The following is a 24,066-nucleotide window of genomic DNA, read 5'->3' as shown; positions in this document are numbered from 1 at the left end:
GATGGGAGCAGTCATTTTTATATCTTCTAAAAATAATAAAAAGATTCTGTTAAAAAATAGATTTATCCAGAAAGATGTTGATTTGAACTGTAAAAAGCAATATGGAATCATCACTTTCCCTTTGGACTAGCGCCATTGGCTTCGGTTTTAAGCTCGCTTTCTAATTCCAAGTCTATCTCTTTCTTAAGTGAGATCAGGGAATATGGTGAGCTCTTCTTAGGCCTCCACATGGCAATCCTTCACTGGAGAATGTACAGGAAACACACGTGGTTTGGTTCTATGCTGTTCCGATATTTTGGCCAGCTTACCCACTTCAGGAACAGCTTTGAGTTCCCCTAGCTGCTCCTTCAGGGACAGGCTTAGCTGCCTTGGATTTAGCACGGAGGAGCCTGCTCTCAACAAATTCAAATCAGATCCCTCAATAAGTGGAGTGAGGTTGTTTTAAACGATTAATCATTTTTAAGGCTAAGGCAACATCCACAGTCATTTGTATCACCTAATTTGATGCAAAGAGCTAACCATAATCTAAAATAGATCCTGTACACATCTCCTCTAGCTTGGGGAAGAAGGTGGCGGTGGAGGAGCATAATGACAGTGCTCTAGAAACCCTGTACAAACGTAAAAATAAAGATCGGCACAGATGAGCCATTTCTTTGGTGAAGTATAAGAAGTGTCTCACAAATTTTCATGAATCACACTCTACAAAGGCTGCTGCTGCTTGTATATAAAAGCACCCTGACTGTGCAATAACTTCGTTATCACTCATTGATAAAAATTAATCTACAAACCTGCGAGGATTGGGGTTTTTGTCTAAAGCTGGTAGTAAAAATGTGACCTGCAAGCCAGTACAGTTAATGGAAGTGATGGGACTCTCCACCCCTTACCCCGGAGATGGGGTCTGCCGGGCCCCAGCCCCTTCTCTCCTGGGAAGAGTCACAGTCCGGCCTAAAGGCCCTGGCCCCGCACCTCTGCATAAGGAACGGGGCAGCGGCCGCCTGTTCACGGAATGCATACGAGGTACGGTCGCTCTGGCCCGGGGTGCTGGTGGACTGGGTGCTCGCAGTGCAGCCTGGAGCCGCTGCTTGGTGCAGCCCGGGGATGGGAGGGTCTATTTCTCAGTGAGCGACAGCTGTAAGACTTGCTGGAGCTCTGCCTCCTCCTCCTGTAGGCGGAGCTCCCGCTCCTCCAGCTCTTTGGCAGAGAGCTCCATGGCCAGCTGCAAGTCGCTGTCGAAACGGCTGGTCTCGCTCGGGGTGCCAGGGCATGGGCCTCCCGAGCTGGTGAGGAGGCTCTCCTGGATGGCCCTGGGTTGGAAAATGAGGAAAAGAGATATTCATCACCATAGAAGCAGCACCAACTACATTTCTTAATTGCCTACCGTGCACTATAGATGTGTAATGTCATGTAACTCTGGGGGTGTTCGTACTCTACGTAGCTGAGAAACCCAAGGCTCAGAGAGGTTACGGTACCTGCCCCCAAGATCGGCCAGCTACTAAGTGATGAAGCTGGGAAATGAATTTGGAGTTCTTTTAAAGCAAAACTCAGGCTTCCATATATGCCTAAAGTACACTTTGTAAAATGAATCTAGTTTTTCTCCCTAAAAAAAAAAAAGATTCTATTCATCTCTGTAGCTCTTCCCTAAAGTGTCATCGCCTTTAACATTGTTTAAACTTCCCACTGAGGGCACCTAGGCCCTGTGTGATTTGACATTCTTTGTAGAAAATCAAACTAATCAGAAAAATGTACCCTGTGCCTTTCTGCAGTGACGCTGACATAAAAAAAAGATGCTGTCCAGTCAGTTCTGACTCATGGGCTCCACGAGGTTTTCAGTGGCAGATTTTTGAGAAGTAGATCACCTTGGCTTTATTCTGAGGTACCTCTGGGTGGACTTGAACTGCCAAACTTTTGGAAAGCAGCCAAGCACATTCGCCATTTGTGCCACCCAGGGATTCTCTGACATAGAATTCAGCAGTTGTCACTCAGTCCTGGAAACTCCACTATCAAGCGTTTATAGCTATTTTAACGAGAGATGCCACCAGAGGAAGTGGTGAGCTAACACGTGACCGAGTGTCTCCTGCCAGGCAGGGTCCAGGCACTAAGTGCCTGCCTCAACCTTGGTTTAATCATTAGGAGTCAAGTCAATCACCTCTCGTACTGGGCATCATAGGCATGTGTCCTGCTGATCCCTCCATTTGAAGCTGGTCCTGAGACATCCTAGGAAAAACAAACATTATGGACATGAATACCTCTCAGAAAGAAGAGGTGTCATACTGACACAGAAATAAAAGCTACAGAGCAAAATTAAAAATATTTACATGTATATTATCAATAGTGCTGTGTGAAAAACTGATAGGGATTGTAGGTTACCTTTCTAACCAAAAAACAGTTGTCATTTAGTCAATTCCAACTCATTAAAACCTCATGTGTCTCAGAGTAGAACTATGCTCCACTGGGATTTCAATGGCTAAATTTTAGGAGTAGATAGCCAGGCCTTTCTTCAGAGGTGCCTCAGGGTGGACTCAAACCTCCACCCTTTTGGTTAGCAGCTGAGAGCTGTTTGCACCACCCAGGGAGTCCCTACCTCTTTAGAGAGTCCCTACCTCTCTAAAACTACACCTAAATGTCAAGTAGTATATGGTACACTACCCTGATCAATAGCCACGACCTTTTCATATTGTTGTTAGGTGCTGTCAAGTCACTTCTGACTCACAGTGACCCCATGTACAACAGAACGAAACACTACCTGGTCCTGCACCATCCTCACAATCGTTGTTTTGCTTGAGCCTGCTCTTGCAGCCACTGGGTCAATCCATCTCATTGAGGGTCTTCCTCTTTTTCACTCACCCTCACTTTACCAAGCATGATGTCTTTCTCAGTGACTGATCCCTCCTGATAACATGTCCAAATTACATGAGACAAAGTCTTGCCATCCTTGCTTCTAAGGAGCATTCTGGCTGTACTTCTTCCAAAACAGATTTGTTCTGTCTTCTGGCAGGCCATGATATATTCAGTATTCTTCACCAACACCATAATTCAAAGGCATCAATTCTTAAGTCTTCCTTATTCATCGTCCAGCTTTCGCATGCATATGAGGCAACTGAAAATACCGTGGCTTGGGTCAGGCAAAACAGTCCTCAAAATGACATCTTTGGTTTATAACACTTTAAACAGGTCTTTTGCAGCAGATTTGCCCAATGCAATACGTCATTTGATTTCTTGTGCTGCTTCCATGGGCACTGATTGTGGATCCAAGTAAAATGAAATCCTTGACGACTTCTTTTCTCTGTTTATCATGATGATGCTTACTGGTCCATGTGATGGTTAAGATTGTGTATCAACTTGGCTAGGCCATGATTCTCAGTGTTAATATGTGATCACTCCCATGATTGAATCTGCTGTGAGTAGCCAATCAGTTGAAAAGGAGTTTCCTTGGGGGTGTGGCCTGCATCCAAATATAAGCAGAGGCTCTGGCTTTTTTGCTCACTCTGAATCCTGCAGCTGCCTCCTGTTAGTCTGACCTCCAGCTCTTGGGACTTGAGCTATCAGCTTATCTGCAAGTCTTAGGATTTGTTGATCTTCACAGCCTGAGAGCGGGGGCCCTGCTCTCCAACCTGCTGATCTTGAGTTCGCCGGCCCCTGTGGCTATGTGAATCAAGAGAAGCCTCTGTCCTGATCCACAGACTTGGGACATTCTAGCCTGTACAACTGTGTGAACTGCTTCCTTGTTATAAATTTCTCTACATACATATTTATACACTTCACTGGTTTTGCTTCTCTAGAGAACCCAGCCTAAGACAGTCCAGTTGTGAGGATTTTTCTTTTTTTGTTTTTATGTTAAGGTGTAATCCATACTGAAGGGCTATAGTCTTCGATTTTCATCAGTAAGTGCTTAAAGTCCTCTTGGCTTTCAGCAAGCAAGGTTGTGTCATCTGCATATTGCAGGTTGTTAATGAGCCTTCCTCCATTCCTGATGTCGTGTTCTTCTTCATACAGCTCAGCTTCTCAGATTATTTGCTCTCATACAGTCTGAATAAGTATGGTGAAAGGATACAACCCTGAGGCATAACTTTCCTGACTTTAAAACACACAATATCCCTTTGTTCTGTTCGAATGACTGCCTCTTGGTCTATCAGGTTCCTCATGAGCACAATTATTGTTCTGAAATTCCCATTTCTTGCAATGTTATCCATAATTTGTTATGATCCACATAGTTGAATGCCTTTGCAGAGTCAATAAAACATAGGTAAACATCTTTCTGGTATTCTCTGCTTTCAGCCAATATCCACTGACATTGGCAATGATATCCCTGGTTCCACGTCCTCTTCTGAATCTGGCCTAAATTTTTGGCATTTTCTTGTTGATGTACTGTTGCAACTGTTTTTGAATGATCTTCAGCAAAATTTTACTTGCATGTGATATTAATGATATTGTTTGATAATTTCCACATTCGGTTGGATCACCTTCCTTTGGAATGGGTACAAATATGGATCTCTTCCGGTCAGTTGTCCAGGAAGCTGTCTTCCAAATTTCTTGGCATAGACAAGGGAGCACTTCCAGAACTGCATCTGTTTGTTGGAACATCTCAGTTGGTATTCCATCAATTCCTGGAGCCTTGTTTTTCACCAGTGTCTTCAGTGGAGTTTAGACATCATCCTTCAGTACAGTAGGTTTTTGATCATATGCTACTTCCTGAAATGGTTGAACATTGACCAATTCGTTTTAGTAGAGTGATTCTGTGTATTCCTTCCATCTTCCTTTGATGCTTCCTGCGTCATTCAGTATTTCCCCTATAGAATCCTTCAGTATTGTAACTCGAGACTTGAATTTTTTCTTCAGTTCTTTCAGCTTGAGAAATGCTGAGCGTGTTCTTCCCTTTTGGCTTTCTAATTCCAGGTCTTTGCACGTGTCATTATAATACTTTGTCTTCTCGAGCCACCCTTTGAAATTTTCTGTTCGCCTCTTTTACTTCATCATTTCTTCCATTTGCTTTAGCTACACTATGTTCAAGAGCAATTTTCAGAGTCTCTTCTGACATCCATTTTGGTATTTTCTTTCTTTCCTATCTTTTTAATGACAACTCGGCTGGTCTTCAGTCATTGGTGTTCAATGCATCAAATCTACTCTTGAAATGGTCTTTAAATTCAGGTGGGATATACTCAAGGTAGCACTTTGGCTTTCGAAGACTTATTTTAATTTTTTTCAGCTTCATACCTTTTCATACTTTACATAAAATCAGTCTATTAAAAACAGCTCACTGAGCAAATTTTTAAATGAAGAAAACAGGTAACTCTTTTACAGCAAAATTAGAATACATAATTCCATATTTGTTGTCTTTGACTTTGATCACGTAAACAAGTAATGGTATATAAACAAGATTTATATATGTATTGGGGGAAAAAATAAGCTCACCTACATAGGGCATGGAAAAGCATACTGGACTGGCAGTGACATCCAGGCACTGGGTCTCCCCCAAGAGGCCTCCTATAGGGAATATGCCTGCTTTGGGGGTCTGGCCCTGGATATGGCAGCCTGAGAAAGCCAAATGGGTGTGGGAATGGGTGGTTGCAATAGGGGAGAGGGGAGGGGACGGAGGAGTGGGCCTCATATCCAAGTTCCAGAGGCTCGGGAATAATGCCAGAATACCAGCAACCTGAGCAAATGGGGTCATGGAGTGTGAGTACTGTCCACAGAATAGCCTCATGAGGGCAAAAGAGCTCCCAGCGCCTGGCACAAAGCAACCAAAAACCAAATCCATTGCTGTTGAGTTGATTCCAACTCATAGCAACCCTATCGGATAGAGCAAAGCTGCCCATAGGGTTTCCAAGGCTGTAATTTTTACAGAAGCAGACTGCCACATCTTTCTCCTCCAAAGTGGCTGGTAGGTTTTGAACCATTGACCGTTTGTTTGGCAGCCAAGTGCTTAACCACTGTGCCACCAGGACTACTTGGCACAAAACAAGCACTTTTTAATATCTCTCGAATGGACCATGGAAGGAAAGAAGAAACCAATAAACGCACAAATGAACAGCAGTAGTCCAGATACACCAGAGGGCAGTGGAAGCAGAAGCAGGACCTGCCCGAGTAGAGCAGGGAGGCCACCGAGAGACGGGATGGAAGGAGTTGATGTTGGGAGAGGAGGACCTCAAGCCCTGGACTGTTGCCAGGAAGGTGATGCTGGGAGGAATAACCACATAAAGGAACAAAATGAAACTGTTCTTATGCCAGTCTGTCCTATCCTTAGCTCCACTTTTAACTAGAGGCTCAGAGTTTAAGGGGATAATATCTCTTACCACAGAATAACACTTCAATAACCATTTTCATCACATACTTACTGAGCAGCCACTGGGAGTTGGGATTAAAATCCACATTGTTACCTTCATGTGGGACAGCTGACACAATGTTGCCAGGAAAAATATGGTGATGTAAACTAACAAGAACTTACAGTTTTCAGTGCTGGAAAACCATAAAGCACACTTCAAAACACTACCAATATCACATACCATGTACATTCCTTAGTAACATCCCTTTTCTCCTCTCTGTGTAGTTATTAGCTACATCACAGATGAGTATAAGGGAAAGAAAAGTCTGTCGGGAGGCAGCACGTGTGTGAGGCTAACTTGGGCTGTGCAGGTAGTCTTTTACATAATAAGTTTTTGCAAAAGACCAGGTTCATAAAATGTAAGATAATCTATATAAATACTGAAGATTTCAAATGTAATTGAAATTAATTAAATCTTTCAGCCCAAAGCTGAGGGTAAAACCTCCCAAGCCTGTGTTTGGGATTTGTTCGGATACAAGTACCTGGCTCCTGCTGGACTCCAGCAAGCTCTGCTGGATGGCAAACTGCATTATCTCGTAGTCTTCATCCTGCAAATGCATGTTTCTGCCGTTGTCTTGAATGTGATACGACTCGGGAATTTCAAACACAGACTGATCTACCTCAAAGTTTGTGACGTGGGAAGCTGTAACACAAGAGTTAGTTACAATAAAATTTCTACTCCAACTTATTATAAAAATTAAATTTTTAAAAACTAAAAGGATCAAAATGGTGATAAGGTTTGCTACTATGTGAGAGAGATTTTGAGGAAGAAGAATCGTCATAGAAAAAAGTACCAGAATACTGCTTTTGTCTTTTTCTTTTTGCCTTGATTCTTTTTCTAATGACGAAAGTAATGCATATTCATAAACACAATGCTACAGACAACTGTAAAGTGAAAATCTCCTTCCCCACTCCTGTTCTGCTATTACTAGACCCCATCGATAGTCACTCTTGTATACCCTTCAAGGAACAGGATGTGTGTATGTGTGGATGGATATGCGTTTGTGTTTATATATACAATCACACCAATATGCCTACTTACTTTTTCCTTTATTATGAAATATACTAAACATACCTGTGTATCCTTCACCTAGGCCAAGACACAAAACACTACCAATATCACATACCATGTACATTCCTTAGTAACATCCCCTTCCTCCTCTCCATAGGTAAACACATAATTCACAACAGTGGTTATCCCTGCCTGGCTCTTTGGAGTTTTGCCACATGTGTATAATATTAAGCAACAGTTTGCTTTAACCTGTATTTGAACTTGACATTAATGGAACCATATGGAAGAGTTTTTCCTTCAACATTGTTTTTGAAATTCAGCAAATTGGATGCACACGGCTGTAAATTTTCATTTTCCCTGCTGTATGTTACTCCATTGTATTAATAAACAATTACCACCTTCTGCTATCTCATGACATTGGGTTGTTTCTCGGTTTTGCTATTATAGACAATGCCGCTGTCCATTATTGGGGTCTCCCCAGGCCCGTATGCATGTTTCTCTAGGGCACATGCCTAGGAATTGGCTGGTGTGCTGAATGTACACATCTTCAGTTTTACTAAGTAATGCCAAATGTTTTGTTTACAAAATTACACCAATTTACTCTCCCATCGCAAGTGGCTGGGTGTTCCTTTGCTGCACAATCCCATGAATACATAATATTACCTGAATTTTTGCTTATCTGATAATATAAAATTGTATATTATTCTTGATTTTAATTTTTAAAAGTAGAACTGTAATCTAAAAATACTATCTCTTAATTCACCATACTAATAAAGGAGTAATTGGAGAAAAAGCATGTGACAGAAGTCAATACCCAATAATAATAAAAAACCTCTCAGCAAACTAGGAATATAAGGGCATATCCACAACCTGAAAAGCGCATCTACAAAAAACCTACAGCGAACCTCATACTTAATGGTGAAGCATTAAACTGTTCCACCCCTAACATCAGGAACAAAACCAGGATGTCCTCCCTTGCCATTTTTACTCAACATTGTACTGGAGGTCCTAGTCAGTGCAATCAGGGAAGACAAAGAAGTAAAAGGCTTACAGATTAGAAAGGAAGAAATAAAATTGTCTTTATTCACAGCATGACTGTGTATGTAAGAAATTCTTAAGAAATTGACAAAAAAGTTACTAGAATACTGTGTTTTACACAAACAATGCATACCTTCTACGTTTGTCAACTGCACCACCTCGCCACGAGGTACTTTCCTAAGTGTACTATGCTGATTTTTTTTTAATTAGCATAGTACGCTTAGAAAACTACCTCATAGGGGAGGGCATGGTTGGCGAACAAACATAGAGGACACGCGTTAGTGAAAATACAGTAAGTAATTTAGCAATGTTGCAAGATAGATGGTCAAAAAGTCAGTTACATTCTATATATTAGAAATGAAAATTGGAAAATAAAATTAAGGAAATAAATCCATTTACAATAGCATCCAGAAATATGAATTGGATCGATTGCAAAGCAGCATTTGGGAATTTTTTTGTATGATAGAAATGCTCTATATTTTTATAATGATTATACGGGTGTACAAGTGCATTTGTCAAAATGCACTGAACTGTCACACTTAACATGGATGCATTTTTATTGTATGTCTATTATACCTCAGTAAAATTAATTTTTAAGAATATGCTGTCTTTTTAATACAAGTGGGATCATACATATTCTACAAGTGTTTTTTTTTTCCCCATTAACTAGGCTATCTAAAACAACACAGAAATCTGCTTCATAGGATACTCCAGTTTCAAACAGAGTTTAATTAATGACAAAATTATGAATTTTTTTTTTTAAACCAGAAAACCCAGCTTTTTTTTTTACCTGAATTGGCCTGGGTCCCGTCCACATTCTGGGATACGGTTTCTTCAGCAGTGCTACAGCCATTGACATTTCCAAATGTAATCCGTGCATTTAAGACATGAAACAATGGAATTTCTAGCAAAATAAAGCTTTTATAAATAAACTTCACTGAGCATGGCAATAATAGTTATAATTTACTATGTGCTTACTGTGCTAGTACTGTGCCAAGTACTTTTTATGAGTATGATTTCATTTCATCCTCATAACCACCCTCCCCAATTTATAGAGGGAAAACTGAGATGCAGAGAGGTTAATTAAGCAGTTTTTCCTAGATCACAGTGAATAAGTGACGAGCCAGGGTTCAAGTGTCAGGAGTCCACAACCATCCAAAATGAAAATTCCTCATGAGTAAGTTCTATCATACATGGTATTATGCCTAATCCAGGCCCCAAAACATATTTATGTATCAAAGGATCTTGTTGTCAACTGTCTTCCTCAAATAACTATCTAATTTGAAGTTTCACTTAAATAAGGTTTGACACTATAACAATGAGTGTGTCATATTTTAATGCCTTTTTACATCTATGAGGACTGCCTATAAATAGCACTGATGGTTGGGGTCTCCTCATTTTGATATGCAAATCTCCAACCTGAACCAAGAGGCCTGACACTTCTTTACATCACACTGCAGAAGAATTCTGCCCTTCTCCTCCTTGTCTATCATATATTACTCTCTGTCTCAAGTGCTACAATTCCCTGAAGCACATTCTGTCACCCACAATAACGAGCAGAACCTACAAGCGTTTCTGTGGTTCACTTAACAGTACCTATTTTGACAGGAAATCCGGGTGGGAATTCCAGCTTGATGAAATCTCTCAGTCTTGCAAAATGCGCGCTTGTTCTGGCCATCAGGTCAATGATGGGAATGACCTGCTCCACGAGAGACAGAGGAAACTCTTCGCACATCCACAGCGTCGCTTTAAACCTGCAGGATTTGGCAAAGAAAAGACGGAGGCCATCTCTACTAGACGGGGAAAGCAGACTACTACATGCACTAGGCTCGTGGCCACAGGAGCCCTCGTGGTGCAGCAGTTAAGCACTTGGCTGCTAGCTGAAAGGTCATCAGTTTGAATTCACCCAGTGGCTCTGCAGTAGAAAGACCTGGCAATCGGCTGCCAGAAAGATAACAGCCTAGGAAATCCTACGGGGAAGTTCTACTCTGTCACATGGGGTCTCTATGAATCAGACTCCAATGGCACTTAACAACTGTCACCACTAGCCTCCTGACTCCACAATCTTTCCAGTAATCTCTTAATTTTATGAAGGGAAGAGAACCATAGGAATTCAGATCACTGTGAAATCTGGCAATCGGGGGGAAATGGCCTGATTACAGCCACCCACTGCAACAGACTTAATTGACAGCAAATATGAAGAAATAAGATGGCCGGTGGAAACCATTTCATTTGATCAGCAGAAGCTTGTTGGCAGTAAAAGAAGGAATTCTTACATCTAAACTATGTACTCTCTGGAAAGGGCTCCAAAGATGGGCGATCTACTGTTAGCTTCCTTCAGATCAAGTGGTTTAAAAATTGTTTTTAAAGGAAGAGTGTGAGGGATGACTGAACGTGACAACTAAGCAGCACAACTTCTGGCCACAGACTCTCTTACTTTTGTGTTCTAATCGTCAGCTCTTTAGGCCTTCCAATGTCCCTGTCTTTCAGATCAAACTCTTCATCGAAGTACTCCTCAGGCGTGATGGCTGTGGGGTTATTTGCCGTGGCACATTCTGTGGTGAGGTCCTGCCAAGCCAAAACCCAAGCAAATTAGAAACTCGAAAGGTGTGCTCCCAAGAGGGGACCAATGGCGCTCACTCTCCAAGGTGGACTTGTGAACCAGTACAGATCAGGAAGTTCCAGTCATTACTAAGCTACTGCATGGAACACGAAAACCGACCAAGGTGCTGCCAAATCCCATGGCAAGTGTAATGGATTTCTCTGTTTTAAAATTAGGAACTAAATATTTCTTGACTCTCCTTTGTATTTTTATCTCCTGATTATAGAGAAAGAAAAAAAAAAAAAGTAGAAATACTTGAAAGTACATAAAATTTGGGGCTTCCGTTCCAGCTCTGTCATTCTCAAGCATATGACGCTGGAATGGTAATTTCATCTTTCTGACCCTCCGTGAATTCCGGAGTTTCATATATAGTTATTGTGAGGATCAACTAAGATAATGTTTGTTAAGGAAATCCTGGTGGCGTAGTGGTTAAGGGCTATGGCAGCTAACCAAAAGGTCGGCAGTTCAAATCCACCAGGGGCTCCCTGGAAACCACATGGGACAATTCTGCTCCGTCCCCTAGGGTCGCTTTGAGTCGGAATCGACTCGATGGCAACAGGTTTGGTTTGGTATACTTCTCGGAGCCCTGGTGGTGCAGTGGTTAAGAGCTCAGCTGCTAACCAAAAGGTCGGCAGTTCAAATCTACCACCCGCCCCTTAGAAACCTTATGGGGCAGTTCTACTCTGTCCTATAGGGTCGCTATGAGTCAGAATCGACTTGACGGCAATGGGTTTGGTTTGGTATACTTCTTAATCCTGGAGATCTGCATCTGAAAGATCACAGCCTTAAAAACTCTATGGAGCAGTTCTATTCTGCACACATGGGGTCGTCATGAGTCAGAATCAACTCAGGGGCAACCAACAACAACATACATTTTACGTTCCATCGCTATAGAAAAGGCCTAGTTTATAACGGGTAAGAGAGGAAGCATCTGATTTCCACAATCATCACCCCTCCTCTAAACTTTTTTAAAGACTTGTCTAATGCCCTTCCAAAAGAGTATCTCAAATTCTAGCTTAGGAGTACTCTTCAACCTCTTCAGATAGAATGCCCTGCACGTGATCCAATAAGTGCTCTCACAAGCACAAATAAGTCCTCTCCTTTCATAAAACTGCTGAAAGCCTGTGGCTTAAACTTACCCCTTGAGCACCAAACTGGTGTTCCACAGTCCCCAGCAGAGATTCCAACGGATTCCTGTCCGCTACAGAGGGGGAAAAGGTTACTTTCTAACAGTGTACCTCACTGTGGCTATAGAAAAAGATGCCCGTTATGTTTTAAAATTTCTAGTCCCAGCAATCTGCATTGGGCAATGCTGAAGTTCTTCGCTTGCAAACAGGCTGAATAACATCACCCACGACCATAAGCTAATGTCTCCTTCAGGGGACACTTTTTATTAGGATTACTAAAATAAACGGACGACAGACAGAAGAATTAAAGCAGACATCATCATCAGTGGGAAGAGTGTGGATTTGGGAGGGAACCATATCTGATTCCCATCCCACCCTGGCCACTCACTACCCATGTGTCCAATGACAGATCATTGCTCTGGGGCCTCGGTTTCCTCATCTGTCAAACTAGAGTAATGGCAATAGTAGTGGTACTGGTGGTAGCTACCAATCACTGGATCCTGATCACATGCTGCAGGCACTGCTGGAGAGGTTTACAGGTAGTTACACATCTAATACTCCCAACGACTCTAAGGAAGGTCTAACATTACCTCCACTTCACTGCTGAGGAAACCGAGGGTGGGTAACTTCACATGGCCATTGGCAGAGCTGGGATATGGTAACGTTTTGACTTATAGCCCCAAGTTCTGTTCAAATCTTTCATCATGATATATTGGACTGAATCACTCATTCCAATGATAAACATTCTCCAATTTCCCTATCTACTTTTTCGGCCATATCCAACAATTGTTCTTCATAAAACATAAACAAGCCTTTGTGAATGGCTTTAATTACAGCAGAAGCCAACTATGGGGAAACACCTTCAAGAATGAGTCAGACTAAGGAAATTTCTATAAAAAGGAAGTTGGGGTTAGGATTAGTGCTTCCTGATCACATTAACCCAAAACAGAGCGAAGAAAGGCCCTCTCTAGGCTAAAAGAAGGGGGAGCATTACCTTTATATCTCTTTTTTTCTTCCTCGGTCAGGTGTTCTGTCCGTATTTTAGTTATCACACTCACATTGTTTACTGTGTAAACCTTGAGAGATGTGTGCAAAAGAAAACAGTGACACAGGGAATCAAAACTCAAAAAAAAAAAAAAAAAAAAAGCAGAGCAAGAGCAAAAATGCTGAAGCAAATAAAATAATAATCCAGCAAAATAAATATGAGAAATGGTTAACAATCATTAGGATCCTTCAGAGAAAATATGCAAACTCTCAACTAAGAAATGTATCAGCAGTTACTTTCCACCTGTGACAGTTTTAAATACTGAGGAGTTAACAGTGACAGGCTGCATCTTCCTACCCGCCCCCCCCCACTGCTAAACAGTCTCAAATCCGTGTCCTGCAATTTAGGTTTCCCCACTGGGTTTCTGTTGTCCTAAGGTTCCCAAACCTGCATCATGTACTTCTGCTGACCGGTGGTAATCTTATACTGACTTAGACAGCCATCTGCTGGACAGAAGGAAAGGGGGAGGAACACAAGGTTTTCCACACCTAAAAGATTTACAGAAAACCAGTAAATCACTATTTAAAAGGAATTCTGTATAGTGACCACAAAAAAAAAAAAAAAAAGTTTTAACTGCCAGAGTAAATGCTCTGTTACCAAGCTGACTGGTGAATATGGTTGTCTGGAAAACCAACACAGTGGTTAACAGGGAATTCAGTCTCTATGCCATTAGTGGATTCTTGATGGGCAAAGATTCGGAAAACACACTCTGCACCAGTACAGCTGTTTCTAAATATGTCGTGCTGAGCATGGGGTAAGCTTTCTGAGTGCTCACTCAGAGGCCACGAGAGGGCCCTGCAGTACCTGGCTCCTCACCGAGAGCCACCAACCCCTGTACACTGCAGGCTAAGGAAAGACACAGAGCTTCCCAGCTGACAAAATGCCAGATGACTCAAATGACTGTCGTCTCCATTATTACAACTATTTTCTAAATTCCCTGATGTCATGTAAATGGGCTATAAGCCTACTGGCTACAATTAGAGACATAAAAGCTATGTTAAGATATTTTTAAAAAACCACTCAGGTCATAAAAACAGATGGACAAGTATGTTAAGTCTAATCCTTTTTCTTTCTCTTTTTTTTTTGTTGTTTAATTAAACGACTGACTAGCTTGTCATTCCTGTACTCATTTGTCTACAATATTGTTTTTCTTTGGCATAACTAGAGACCTCCTCAGGACATGCTATCACATGTCTGAACGTCCAATAAGATAAAAATTCAAGTGAGAGATACCATTAGACGTTACGTATTCCCCCAGAGCGTCTTCATGGCACAGGTGCATGACAAAATCTGAACAGTCTCCTCGTTTGCATAGAAGCTAAATAGCTATAGTAAATCTTATTTTAAGAGTTTCCTTTTACCTTTGCTTCGTAACCATTAACAACTTCTGCTTTATCTGTCCTCCAGCCCCAGAATCCGGATTTAGTTCTGATAAAAAGTGAACACCACAAATTTCTACATGTACAATATGTATGCCATTCAGATTTATCCCTGCAGCCGTTACAGTTTTTTCCCCCAGCTTAAGTTAGTGAAGGACACTTGGAAATTACGGTCCTAAGGTCCACAAAAGGATGCTGTCCATGACAGATGGCTTAGGCCTCCCCCACCCTCCCCCACACAGTTAGTAATCAGTCTGCCTCACCCCTGGCATGGGGGCCTCCATTCTTGGCTTCTTTACAAAAACTACCAGCAGAGGTGACAAAGGTGGTGACATTTACTGGACAGCTGTCCTAAAGAGTAAGTGAAGACGACCAGCGGCCAAGGTCTTGCCACAGGGTAGTATCTGGGTCACAGCATTTATCTGGGTCACCTTAACTGAGGGCACAGGTGTCAGCGGCTCTGTCTCCATTAGCAGCCGCTTCTCAATCGAGGAATTCTTAGAACAATGAGGCACAGACCGTCCTGCTGCTCGGAAGAGAGAGGGTGGGGCAGGACCTCATCCCGTGGCCACCGCTTGGAGCAGCCATTAATGCCTGCAGAATGGCTGTGAGTCACACACTTTCTCGGTTTTGGTGCAGCAGGGGGAAAAGATGTTAAAAGCGGATGTGCAGCCCTGCCTTCGAGTCCGGCTCCATGAAATGCTGTTAAAGTGAACCAGCATTCCAGCGGCAGCTGTGGCTTTGGGAAAGTGCCCGAAAGCCCAGCTATTTTAACTCAACATACTTCTGAAAAAATGTATTTAGGGACCGAGAGTAGACAAGAGGCTCGGATTGTTTTTCACAAAGCAGCTCGCCCTGGGAAATGCTATCACTCACATGGGAGCCCTGACCAGCCCAGCCCCTTTGTCTAGGACATCACATCCTAGCTCCACTGTGACTGCTGCCCTTGGCCCTGCTGCCGGGCAACAGCCTGCCTTCTGCTCTGACCCCCGAGAGGGCGGGAAGTCACACAGGAAGCTCAGGAACGGTGGCAGGTTAGCCAAGTTGCAAAGAACACATAGGGTTATTGGCATTTTGTGTTTCTAGTTTGCTTTTCTTCTAATGGGATTTTGTAAATAAAATTAGGCAAGATGGAGTATCATGAGTTCCACATGTGGACTATGGGCCATCAGACAGAGGAGAGACTAGATCTTTAATTTTCCTACTGTTGTTGGGTGCTGTTGATTCTGACTCATAGCGACCCCATGTGACAGAGTAGAACTGCCCCATAGGGTTTTCTAGGCTGCAGTCTTCACAGAAGTAGAAGACCAGGTCTTTCTCCCGCAGAGCTGCTGGGTGGGTTCGGACCACCAAACTTTCCAGTTAACAGCTGAGCACTTAACCTTTGAGCCACCAGGGCTCCTTAATAGTTGTCTACACACAAGCTTTGGATAATGTTTAAGCATTACTTTCCTTACTTAAAATACACATTTTTTTTAAAAAAACAAAAAAAGAAATAACTGTCTCCAGCTAGTACAGTACAATCCATGGAGGGAAGGTGAGGAACCCTACCTCCAGCTTACATTTCAGAAATGAAATAACAATCACGGGAGAGCTTTGGGGGCCACACTTGACTGATAATAGACCAGAGTCCCCTTTTAGTCATCAATAATTGAAATATTCCTTTTAGTTAACTAATTGCATCCTCAAATCCTTGTTTTTCACTTAGCTCACTTGGTATCTTGGCATGGGGAACAACTTTTTTCTGGCACATAGTCTTCTGAGGACCAAAGGATGACTCATTCGGCCCCTACTGTATGCTGAGTGAGTCCACCCTCACATATGCTGAAAAAATGGAGCTTCGTGTTTCTCCCTCACTCACCTACATCTGCTCTACCGGCAATCCTGGAGATGCCAGTTCCCTTTCCGTTGCCTGTTATAAACTGAATGTCCACACCCTATTTTAAAACCAAGATTCTAATAATCCCTTGGCCCTTGATTAACTTTACATCCTGAGGCATTTGGAGATAATAAGAGAACGCCGGCTTCCCTCTTTTGCCATTTTCACCTCTGCCTGTCTCCACTGGGACCACCACCAACAACGGCCACTTCGCAGGTGCAGTGTCTCGGAGGCTGCTACACAATTTGGAGAAAGGCTCTGAGGGTGCCAGGGAATGTTTTGTTTGAGGTAGAGAGAGTAAAATCTTCCAGAGGAAAAAAAAATCCAAACTGTAACCAGAGGGTATATACTAGCAGGCCCAAAATTCATGGCAGAAAGGTATTAGTTAGAGAACATCAAGCTCCATATAACAGATTAGACAAAAGACATGGGTGAAAATAACTATCACAAAATGGGCGAGAGCCACACTGTCCAAATTCGATCAAATGAACATTTACACCTCCCGCAAGAAGTAGCTGCATATACTTTTTGTACCAGCAAACCTCGCAGTCAAGAGGGGCTCAAATCCTTGTTCAGTGCACAAGAACCACTGATCTCATATTTAATCCTGAGCACTATAAAAAAGCAGCTGTTTTCCAGAAATTCTCTGTCAGTTGCAAAAGGAGGATTAACTTGATCCATCTGAAAACCCTGTGACCGTATAAATACAAAATGTCCTTAGTCCTCGACACAAATGGAACGTGCTATCATTCCCCATCCACCCTCAGCAGGGTAACAGCCTGGGCTCATAAATTACTCCATGTAATAATAAACCACGACTCCAGCGACTCTGCTGATGAACTAAAGGGAACAACATCTCTTCTTGTGTCATCTCAGAGTCACAGACTTCAGAGACTTCACCTCCAGATCCGCCTCTTTTCTTTTTCAGCTAAGGGAATGGAAACCTGGAGAGATTAAGCAATTGCCCACTTATTTTGTAGCCCTGCCAATGGTATTCAGTTCTTCTAAGGCTCATCTCTACTGATTGGCTGTAGCAGTAAGGGCAGCCCTCCTTATCTTCCAGCTTCACGGATTCTCCCAGGTCCTCTCTGTCTTCAGAGGTGTATGCTGAAGCATGGAGATGTCTTCCAGACCCTTCCAGGTAAAGCCAAGGTCAAGTCCCTAAACTTTGCTGTCCTTGGACAATGGCAGTCGACTGGAGAGGCCAGTGTGAGGAGACTGATGACGACGACAGACCCTTCCGCTATGGGGGGATGTCACTGCTCTTACCAAAGCAACAGCAGCTCTGCGGACACAGGCTGGCACTCTGGTTTTGGTTTTTCCTTCTGCTAAAAACAGATACCCTAATTCCACAGCTCAATCTGAATTAGAAGAAAGAGGTCATTTAACAAGTTTGATGTTGGACCAAATGGAAAACTCTCGGTTTTATTTTATATTGGAAACAAAAAAGATAAGAACAATAAAAACAGAGGACAGTTAGTATATTCATAAAGAGAAAAGAAAACCTAAATCCCAGATAACAGTGTTCAGTTTAGTGCAGGTTAGGCTACTGTGGTTTACAGAGAGCTGGATGTGACATCCTAGGCAAATACTTGGGGCTCTTGTGGACTCCCTTGGTGTGGTGTGTCCTATGGTAGAAAACACTTAGGCTAACAGCTTGTGAGAAATAATTCTGATGACCCTTCCACCTCCAATTCCCCTTCCACTTGAAGGTCCTTACACCCCTTGCATGACCCAGGGACAGATGACCAGTGACGGTGTTCTCATCCAGTTAACCAAGGCATAGACCTCTCCAGAGAATTCTTCTAGTATAATGTGCAATAGAAGTGGAACCTCCTCCAGACTCTTGTTCTAAACTCTCAGGCCCCATAGGTGGAAAAAAGTATATGATGCTATTTTTATACGTAGTGTGAATTTGACTAATTAATATTGGTACAACCAAATGCAACAGAGTCAATTCTAGGTTCCAGAGATTCAAAGCACAATGGTGTGGGACTAGAGAATGTCGTGGATTCCGAAACATCAAAACGAGAACAAGATTTGTGTAAACTCCATTACAAAGGGCCCGTAAAAGCACATGAAGACATTTCTCCAAAAAACTTAACCAATGTGCTATAAAAATGATACATAATGCAGGGTGTCATGTAGGGTTTCTATTTGTTTAGAATACAGATTAACCTTAAAACCCACTAGTGTTATGCAAATTAGAAACATCTCAATCCATCCATAATTTCCAATTATTATATGCATGCCATTAAAGATAGCAAGGAGCCTTGGTGGCACGGTGGTTAAGCGCTTGGCTACTAAAAGTCAGCATTTTGAACCCACCAGCTACTCCGCAGAAGAAAGATGTGGCAGTCTGTTTCTCTAAAGATTACAGCCTTGGAAACCCTATGGGGCGGGTCTACTCTGTCCTATAGTGTCACTATGAGTCGGGATCAACTTGCCAGCACACAACAACAACAGAGATGGCAGTACAGGGATCAGACATCAAAATATAGAGCCTGCATTTGTACCTTTCAAATGCAATATTTTTAGTATCGAGGCTGGTGTTGATGACTGGGCTTGTGAGCCGCCTCTCAACTTCCCTGCTTTTTGGCTTCATCAAGTCCAGAGTGAGGCGCTCCATCTCCTGGGAGAGGTCAAAATGTTCAGTGGTGACCACTTTGTCATCGTGGTTGACTTCCATCAACTCTGCCCAGTTGTCTGTGAATAGAAATAAGGTCATAACTAAGTGCAATGCAAAGATGCAAAAGCAAAGAAGCCTCCCACGTTAAAATGCATCATCTTTCAAATTTTTCCTCCCAGGTGCTAGCTGATAAAACCTAAAGAGTATTGATTATCAATTACCTACTTGCACAGGGATTATTTGGCCTGCTTTCCCTGAAAGAGGAGGTGTCTGGGCCATCACCCCCAAAGATGCAGACTTTTAAAAAATAATTTGCATTCTTTATTAGTAACACATTTCATCTATTTTTAAAAAATATATAATTACATATTTAATATAAATTATTTATGCCCAACATTGGGTTCCCAGTGCCATTTCTCACCTTCCATAGGAAGGTCATTGCCTGATATGGAGGGAATATAAAAAGATTCAGGGCAGCCTTGTCCTCAAAGGCTCAGGAAAGTGAGACAGACACATGTCCAAAGGGGAATAGTGTTGGTTGGTAAATGATATGTGCAAGAGGACTACCCAGGCAAGAAATAAGATCGCAATTGAGAGATCAATAATTAATAAGAATAGTAAAAAAACAGGCCCCAGATAGGATCAGATAAGGCAGATGAATCTGAGTGCATTTTGATGGTTACAAAAATCACCCTGTCCTTTAGCTTGAGTGGTGATTCCCAGAACAACGGATCACTCACCTTCTCCCTTAAATATAAAACTACGCCTTCCTCTTATCCAGCTCATGTTTTCAAATCCCAGTAATGTGATATCGACACGCAATTTGGCACCACTTTTCCAGATGCGGCAGACATCGTTTGGGCATATCCTAGAAACCAAGGGCACTGGAGGAGAGAAGTGTACGAGTGAGGAATCCGAGGGTCATGCAGGCCCGGGAAATCGGAACTCAGGCTTTAATAGGAGGATGGGAGTGACAAGATGGAGACCATCCTAGGCAACTGGACTTCTTGGCTCCCATACTTACTACCTAGGAAGTCACTCTGGGAAAATACAAACGGACCTTCTGCTCTGTAGCTCTTTACAAAAGGACAGATCTATGTTTTGCTCAGAGAAAACTCTAAACGAATTTCTCCAGAGTATTCTCAATCCTGACACGAAACCCACTTAACGGCCCCCACCAGGGCTACAGAAAGTGTCCATCTGGCCTTTCTCATTCACATATGCTACTTTACCATATGGCTGCAGCCAACCATATTGCCATATCCACCATGCAAAATATCAAATGTCTAAAATGTGCTGCTTTTTAACAGCACCTGAAATAAGAGTGGTGATCTGCATTAGAAAATAATCCATTCACTTCACAGGAGAATCTGAAGGTCTCTTCTTTTACAGACTTTTGACTTCCCTTAAATGTTCCATTACAAATATGGCCTCTTGCCTGGAAGGGAAGTCTGGCGGTGAAAATGGCTGAAAACCTGGGAGCCAGGAGCTATGATTAACTGATCTACAAGAAATAAAACATCTCTGAAATTGTACTGTTGGTCAATATGCCTTATGGAATATTTTGGGAAAAAGCATCCATTTTGTAAAAAATAAGCTGTTCCAATATTCACTTCATTTTCTTCCTTAGAATAACAAGTTTAAAAGAATCAAGCTGAACTACCTAAGAAAATAAGTAACCAAGTTATGGTGAAACGACCTACTGAAATGTTAGGAATTTACAGTGGTATTTTTTAAAAAGCAATAATGTGGACAAATGTCAGTTCTCAGAGACAAAAGGAAGAAACGAGATTGTCCACACATTATATTCATAGATGTTTAGACTGAGAGTCCTATGCATGGGGGAAGGGTGGAAGGAAAACACCCTAAAACGTTAACGGTAGTTGTGCTGAAGTGGGGCTAGGAGTGACGGTTTCTCCTAGATTTTTTTACTTAAAAAGATAAGTAAACAAGTTACTTTTATAAAGAAAAAGGGATCCTCTATTCAGGCTAAAGAAATTCTGGAACAGTAAATGTTGAGCCCCGGCCACTTACCCCAGCTGGTGAATTCCCATTTCATCTGCACATAGAAATCCGGAGCCTGGAGGGCAGACAGAGATTAAAATAAATTACCCTAGGCACTATTCACTAAACACAAATAAACACAGCAAGGGTTAATAGGATTAAAAAAATAATAACGGAGAACAGGAAAAATAACAAGAAAAGCATAAAGTGAAACCCATCAAAATAAATGCTTATTTTATCTTTAGGCTGTTATTTTACCTTGAAATAAAATATATCTAGACAGCTAAAGTTAATTGAAAGCAACAAGATTGGAAGGCGATAAAAGTCAACCCTGCTTTGGGGGCTGGATCAGGTTCTTAACAGTAACAGAAAGAGGGGCCTGGGAGGAGGGGCTTAGGTACAACCCAGCAATGCGGGTCACAGCCTATTCCAGGCAAAAGAAGGGAAAGTCAATTCCATCTATTCTATGAGGAACTTAAATGTAAAAGGCTTTGGTTCTGGGAAGTGCTTCATCGGACCACTCCTAGAAACCTAAAGAGACTGCCAGACATCACTTTCCCTCCAATTAAGAAAAGATGCCCCACTCTCTTCTAAAGCTTTCACAACGTGGCTTCCTAAAATGTTGCACCATGAGAGCAGCCCTTTTTAGGATTGTTTTTCTTACCTACCATGGATTCTTTTGGAAGGTTCTTGGAGAACTACTTTAAAAAAATCCAACAGTTACCATCTAAAAAAAAGAGAAATGCTAGGAATTCCAGGTGTTTTTCTGTTTCCTCACACCCCCAAGGGTTGGCCATGGTCTTTTACAGAAGTGCAGGGAGTCAAAAAACAAACAAACAAACAAAGAGCCAGGATTCCAATGATGGGCAAAGACAACCTCCAGGGAGTGGCCAATAAGAAAAGCTGGCACATTTTACGAGGAGACACTGTTGAAAGACAAAAACATCAACAACTGCTTCTAATGCCCCCAAGTACACAGGTATCTGAGCTGCCTATAATTTCAAGCAGTGAATACTAGTTCAATGCAGTCCATTGATATGCATCAATACAGTTAAAAAAAGAAAATCCCTTGCCCTGAATTTTTGCAAGGAAGGGTGACATAGTGTTAAGTGGTTTTCTGCCAAATGGGCAAATGATGTTTTTAGTTTCTGCAGTACATTAGATAAGGAAACAATAAATCCCTGTGATCTTTGCACACTCATAAACACAGACCTATTTTAAAAACAATGCCCACAGATTTCATGGGAGATTTCATTGGAGGACTTGGGACCTGAATATCTTAGGCAAACTTTAAGCTTAAGCGTCATAGGAGTGTTTTTTTAAAAGAGTACTCAAATAACAAGCAGTGATTGTCTTCTATAATAGCAAGGGTGTTTTGCTATTGATTAAAAGAGCTATTGATTTCCTTCAAGACATATATTTTAACTAAATTTGTAAGGCTGATTTATCAAACAAATGGAGCAATTTGGGGGAGCTCACTTCTCTGTTTAAATTGAAAATTAGGAGACATGAAAACGGAATTACTGCAACTTTCTGGTTTCCTGCTGCTCTGGGAATACTGCTCATGGCTGACTGATAAAATGGTTCTTTCAGGTAACAAAAATGGTCTGAAGAATGGCAAACACCAGCCAGAACACATCTGTGAGCCCAGAAGTAAAATTTAAAAAGAAAGGCTGCTGAGTGACATGGAGCTCCTGCACTTTACCCTGTAAGATAGATGAAGTGCCCAAACGCCAATACTGTGAATAACTTAAGGCCATGGATTAGAAGTCACAAAAAATACTAATGGCTAGAAGTAACAGAGGTGGCAAAGAGAAGATGTACATAAACCACTGAGCCTCAACAGGCAGTGAAAACCCCTGTACAGTAACTGACGCTCATGACCATTTCCCCAAGATGACCTATGCTGGGGTGCTGCTTTTATGAAAACATGCGCCTAGACGAGTGCATTGTGTTTGATGTTCGTTTTTTCTTAAGTTACAATGTTTCAGCAGCCCTTAAAAGGGTAAATAATTTGTGAACAATCTTGTACATTACAAGTTGGAGAGGCAAGGAATAATGCTATTTGGTATTCGACATACAGTATTCGCTATTCATACAACTCTTTAGGAAGTCAAGCAGGATGTCCAGCTGCTTCTGTAGCTACTGTATCAGCACTTCACTCCAACTATGGCATGGCCACATTTTTATAGGTACCTCAAGAATCTTTCGGAGCAGCTCAGGCACACCTTCGAGGGCCATGGACGTGTTGTGGTAGTCCCGGTGCTGAAGAACTGTGTACACCATCTCGGGATCACCGGTGCTCACAGCCTCGTGTAAAACTGATGAACAAAAAGGACAAAATGAAATCACCAAGCAGGCTTATAATTGCTGATAAAATCCAAAGCCAATGTGAAAAGTATCCATATAGGTCAAACACCAATTCTTCAAAGAGGGAGGGGCTGCAGTCAAACCTCCTCACTTATGACCATGACTTATCGTTACCTCTTAGCTGAGTGAGAAGAAAATAGAGCAAGCATTCAGTCTCTTGATCAAACCCCCTCAACTCATCTATTCTTGTCAAACCAAAATACTCGTGGCCATCGAGTCAGTTCCAACTCATGGCCCCATGTGTTACAGCGTAGAACTGGTCCGTAGGGTCTTCTTCGCTGCAGTCTTTATGGAAGCAGATCATCAGGACTGTCTTCTGTGCTACCACTGCGTCGGTTCGAACCACCAACTTTTAGGTGAGTTGTTGAGCACAAGCTGTTTGTGCTGCCCCGGGACCTTCCTATCCTCGCCACCCATTCTGAAATCCTGACATTTTTAGAGAGCTGGCTTTAAAACCGTGGTTATGTGTAGATCTCGCAGCCAGGGCTTGTGCTTATAAGCGTCCTTGCTCAGTCAACACAAAATTGCCCCAAAAAAGTAAATTGCCAGGATTTCGCTAGAATAAGCTACTTCTAGCCAACATTTATTTTTTTTATCTTGCTTATCTTAATGGATTCACGAGAGTTACCATCATATTCCTCAGAGGAAAACTGGCCTCCAGA

The 24,066-nt window shown here is 42.1% G+C and overlaps 1 protein-coding gene across 2 annotated transcripts in view; it reads right to left on the bottom strand.

The window, feature by feature from the left end:
• Positions 1 to 345: 345 nt before the first annotated feature.
• ANKRD13A (ankyrin repeat domain 13A) overlaps positions 346 to 24,066 on the bottom strand; it is a 40,647-nt gene continuing 16,926 nt past the window's right edge. For both annotated transcript variants that reach the window (XM_003419349.4, XM_023559404.2), the window contains exons 3-15: positions 23,231 to 23,355; positions 21,065 to 21,110; positions 19,771 to 19,914; positions 18,918 to 19,107; positions 14,505 to 14,571; positions 13,093 to 13,174; positions 12,111 to 12,172; positions 10,807 to 10,937; positions 9,966 to 10,123; positions 9,160 to 9,273; positions 6,802 to 6,962; positions 2,147 to 2,214; positions 346 to 1,304 (exon numbers count right to left, since the gene is read on the bottom strand). In XM_003419349.4, coding sequence (XP_003419397.1) covers positions 1,109 to 1,304; positions 2,147 to 2,214; positions 6,802 to 6,962; positions 9,160 to 9,273; positions 9,966 to 10,123; positions 10,807 to 10,937; positions 12,111 to 12,172; positions 13,093 to 13,174; positions 14,505 to 14,571; positions 18,918 to 19,107; positions 19,771 to 19,914; positions 21,065 to 21,110; positions 23,231 to 23,355 — 1,544 coding nt within the window. In that variant the 3' untranslated portion in view covers positions 346 to 1,108. The remainder of the gene's footprint in view (positions 1,305 to 2,146; positions 2,215 to 6,801; positions 6,963 to 9,159; positions 9,274 to 9,965; positions 10,124 to 10,806; positions 10,938 to 12,110; positions 12,173 to 13,092; positions 13,175 to 14,504; positions 14,572 to 18,917; positions 19,108 to 19,770; positions 19,915 to 21,064; positions 21,111 to 23,230; positions 23,356 to 24,066) is intronic.

This window comes from Loxodonta africana, chromosome 19 (genome assembly GCF_030014295.1).
Source record: "Loxodonta africana isolate mLoxAfr1 chromosome 19, mLoxAfr1.hap2, whole genome shotgun sequence".
In the NCBI taxonomy this organism is placed as follows: domain Eukaryota; kingdom Metazoa; phylum Chordata; class Mammalia; order Proboscidea; family Elephantidae; genus Loxodonta; species Loxodonta africana.
This window is presented reverse-complemented; position numbering and strand designations above follow the sequence as displayed.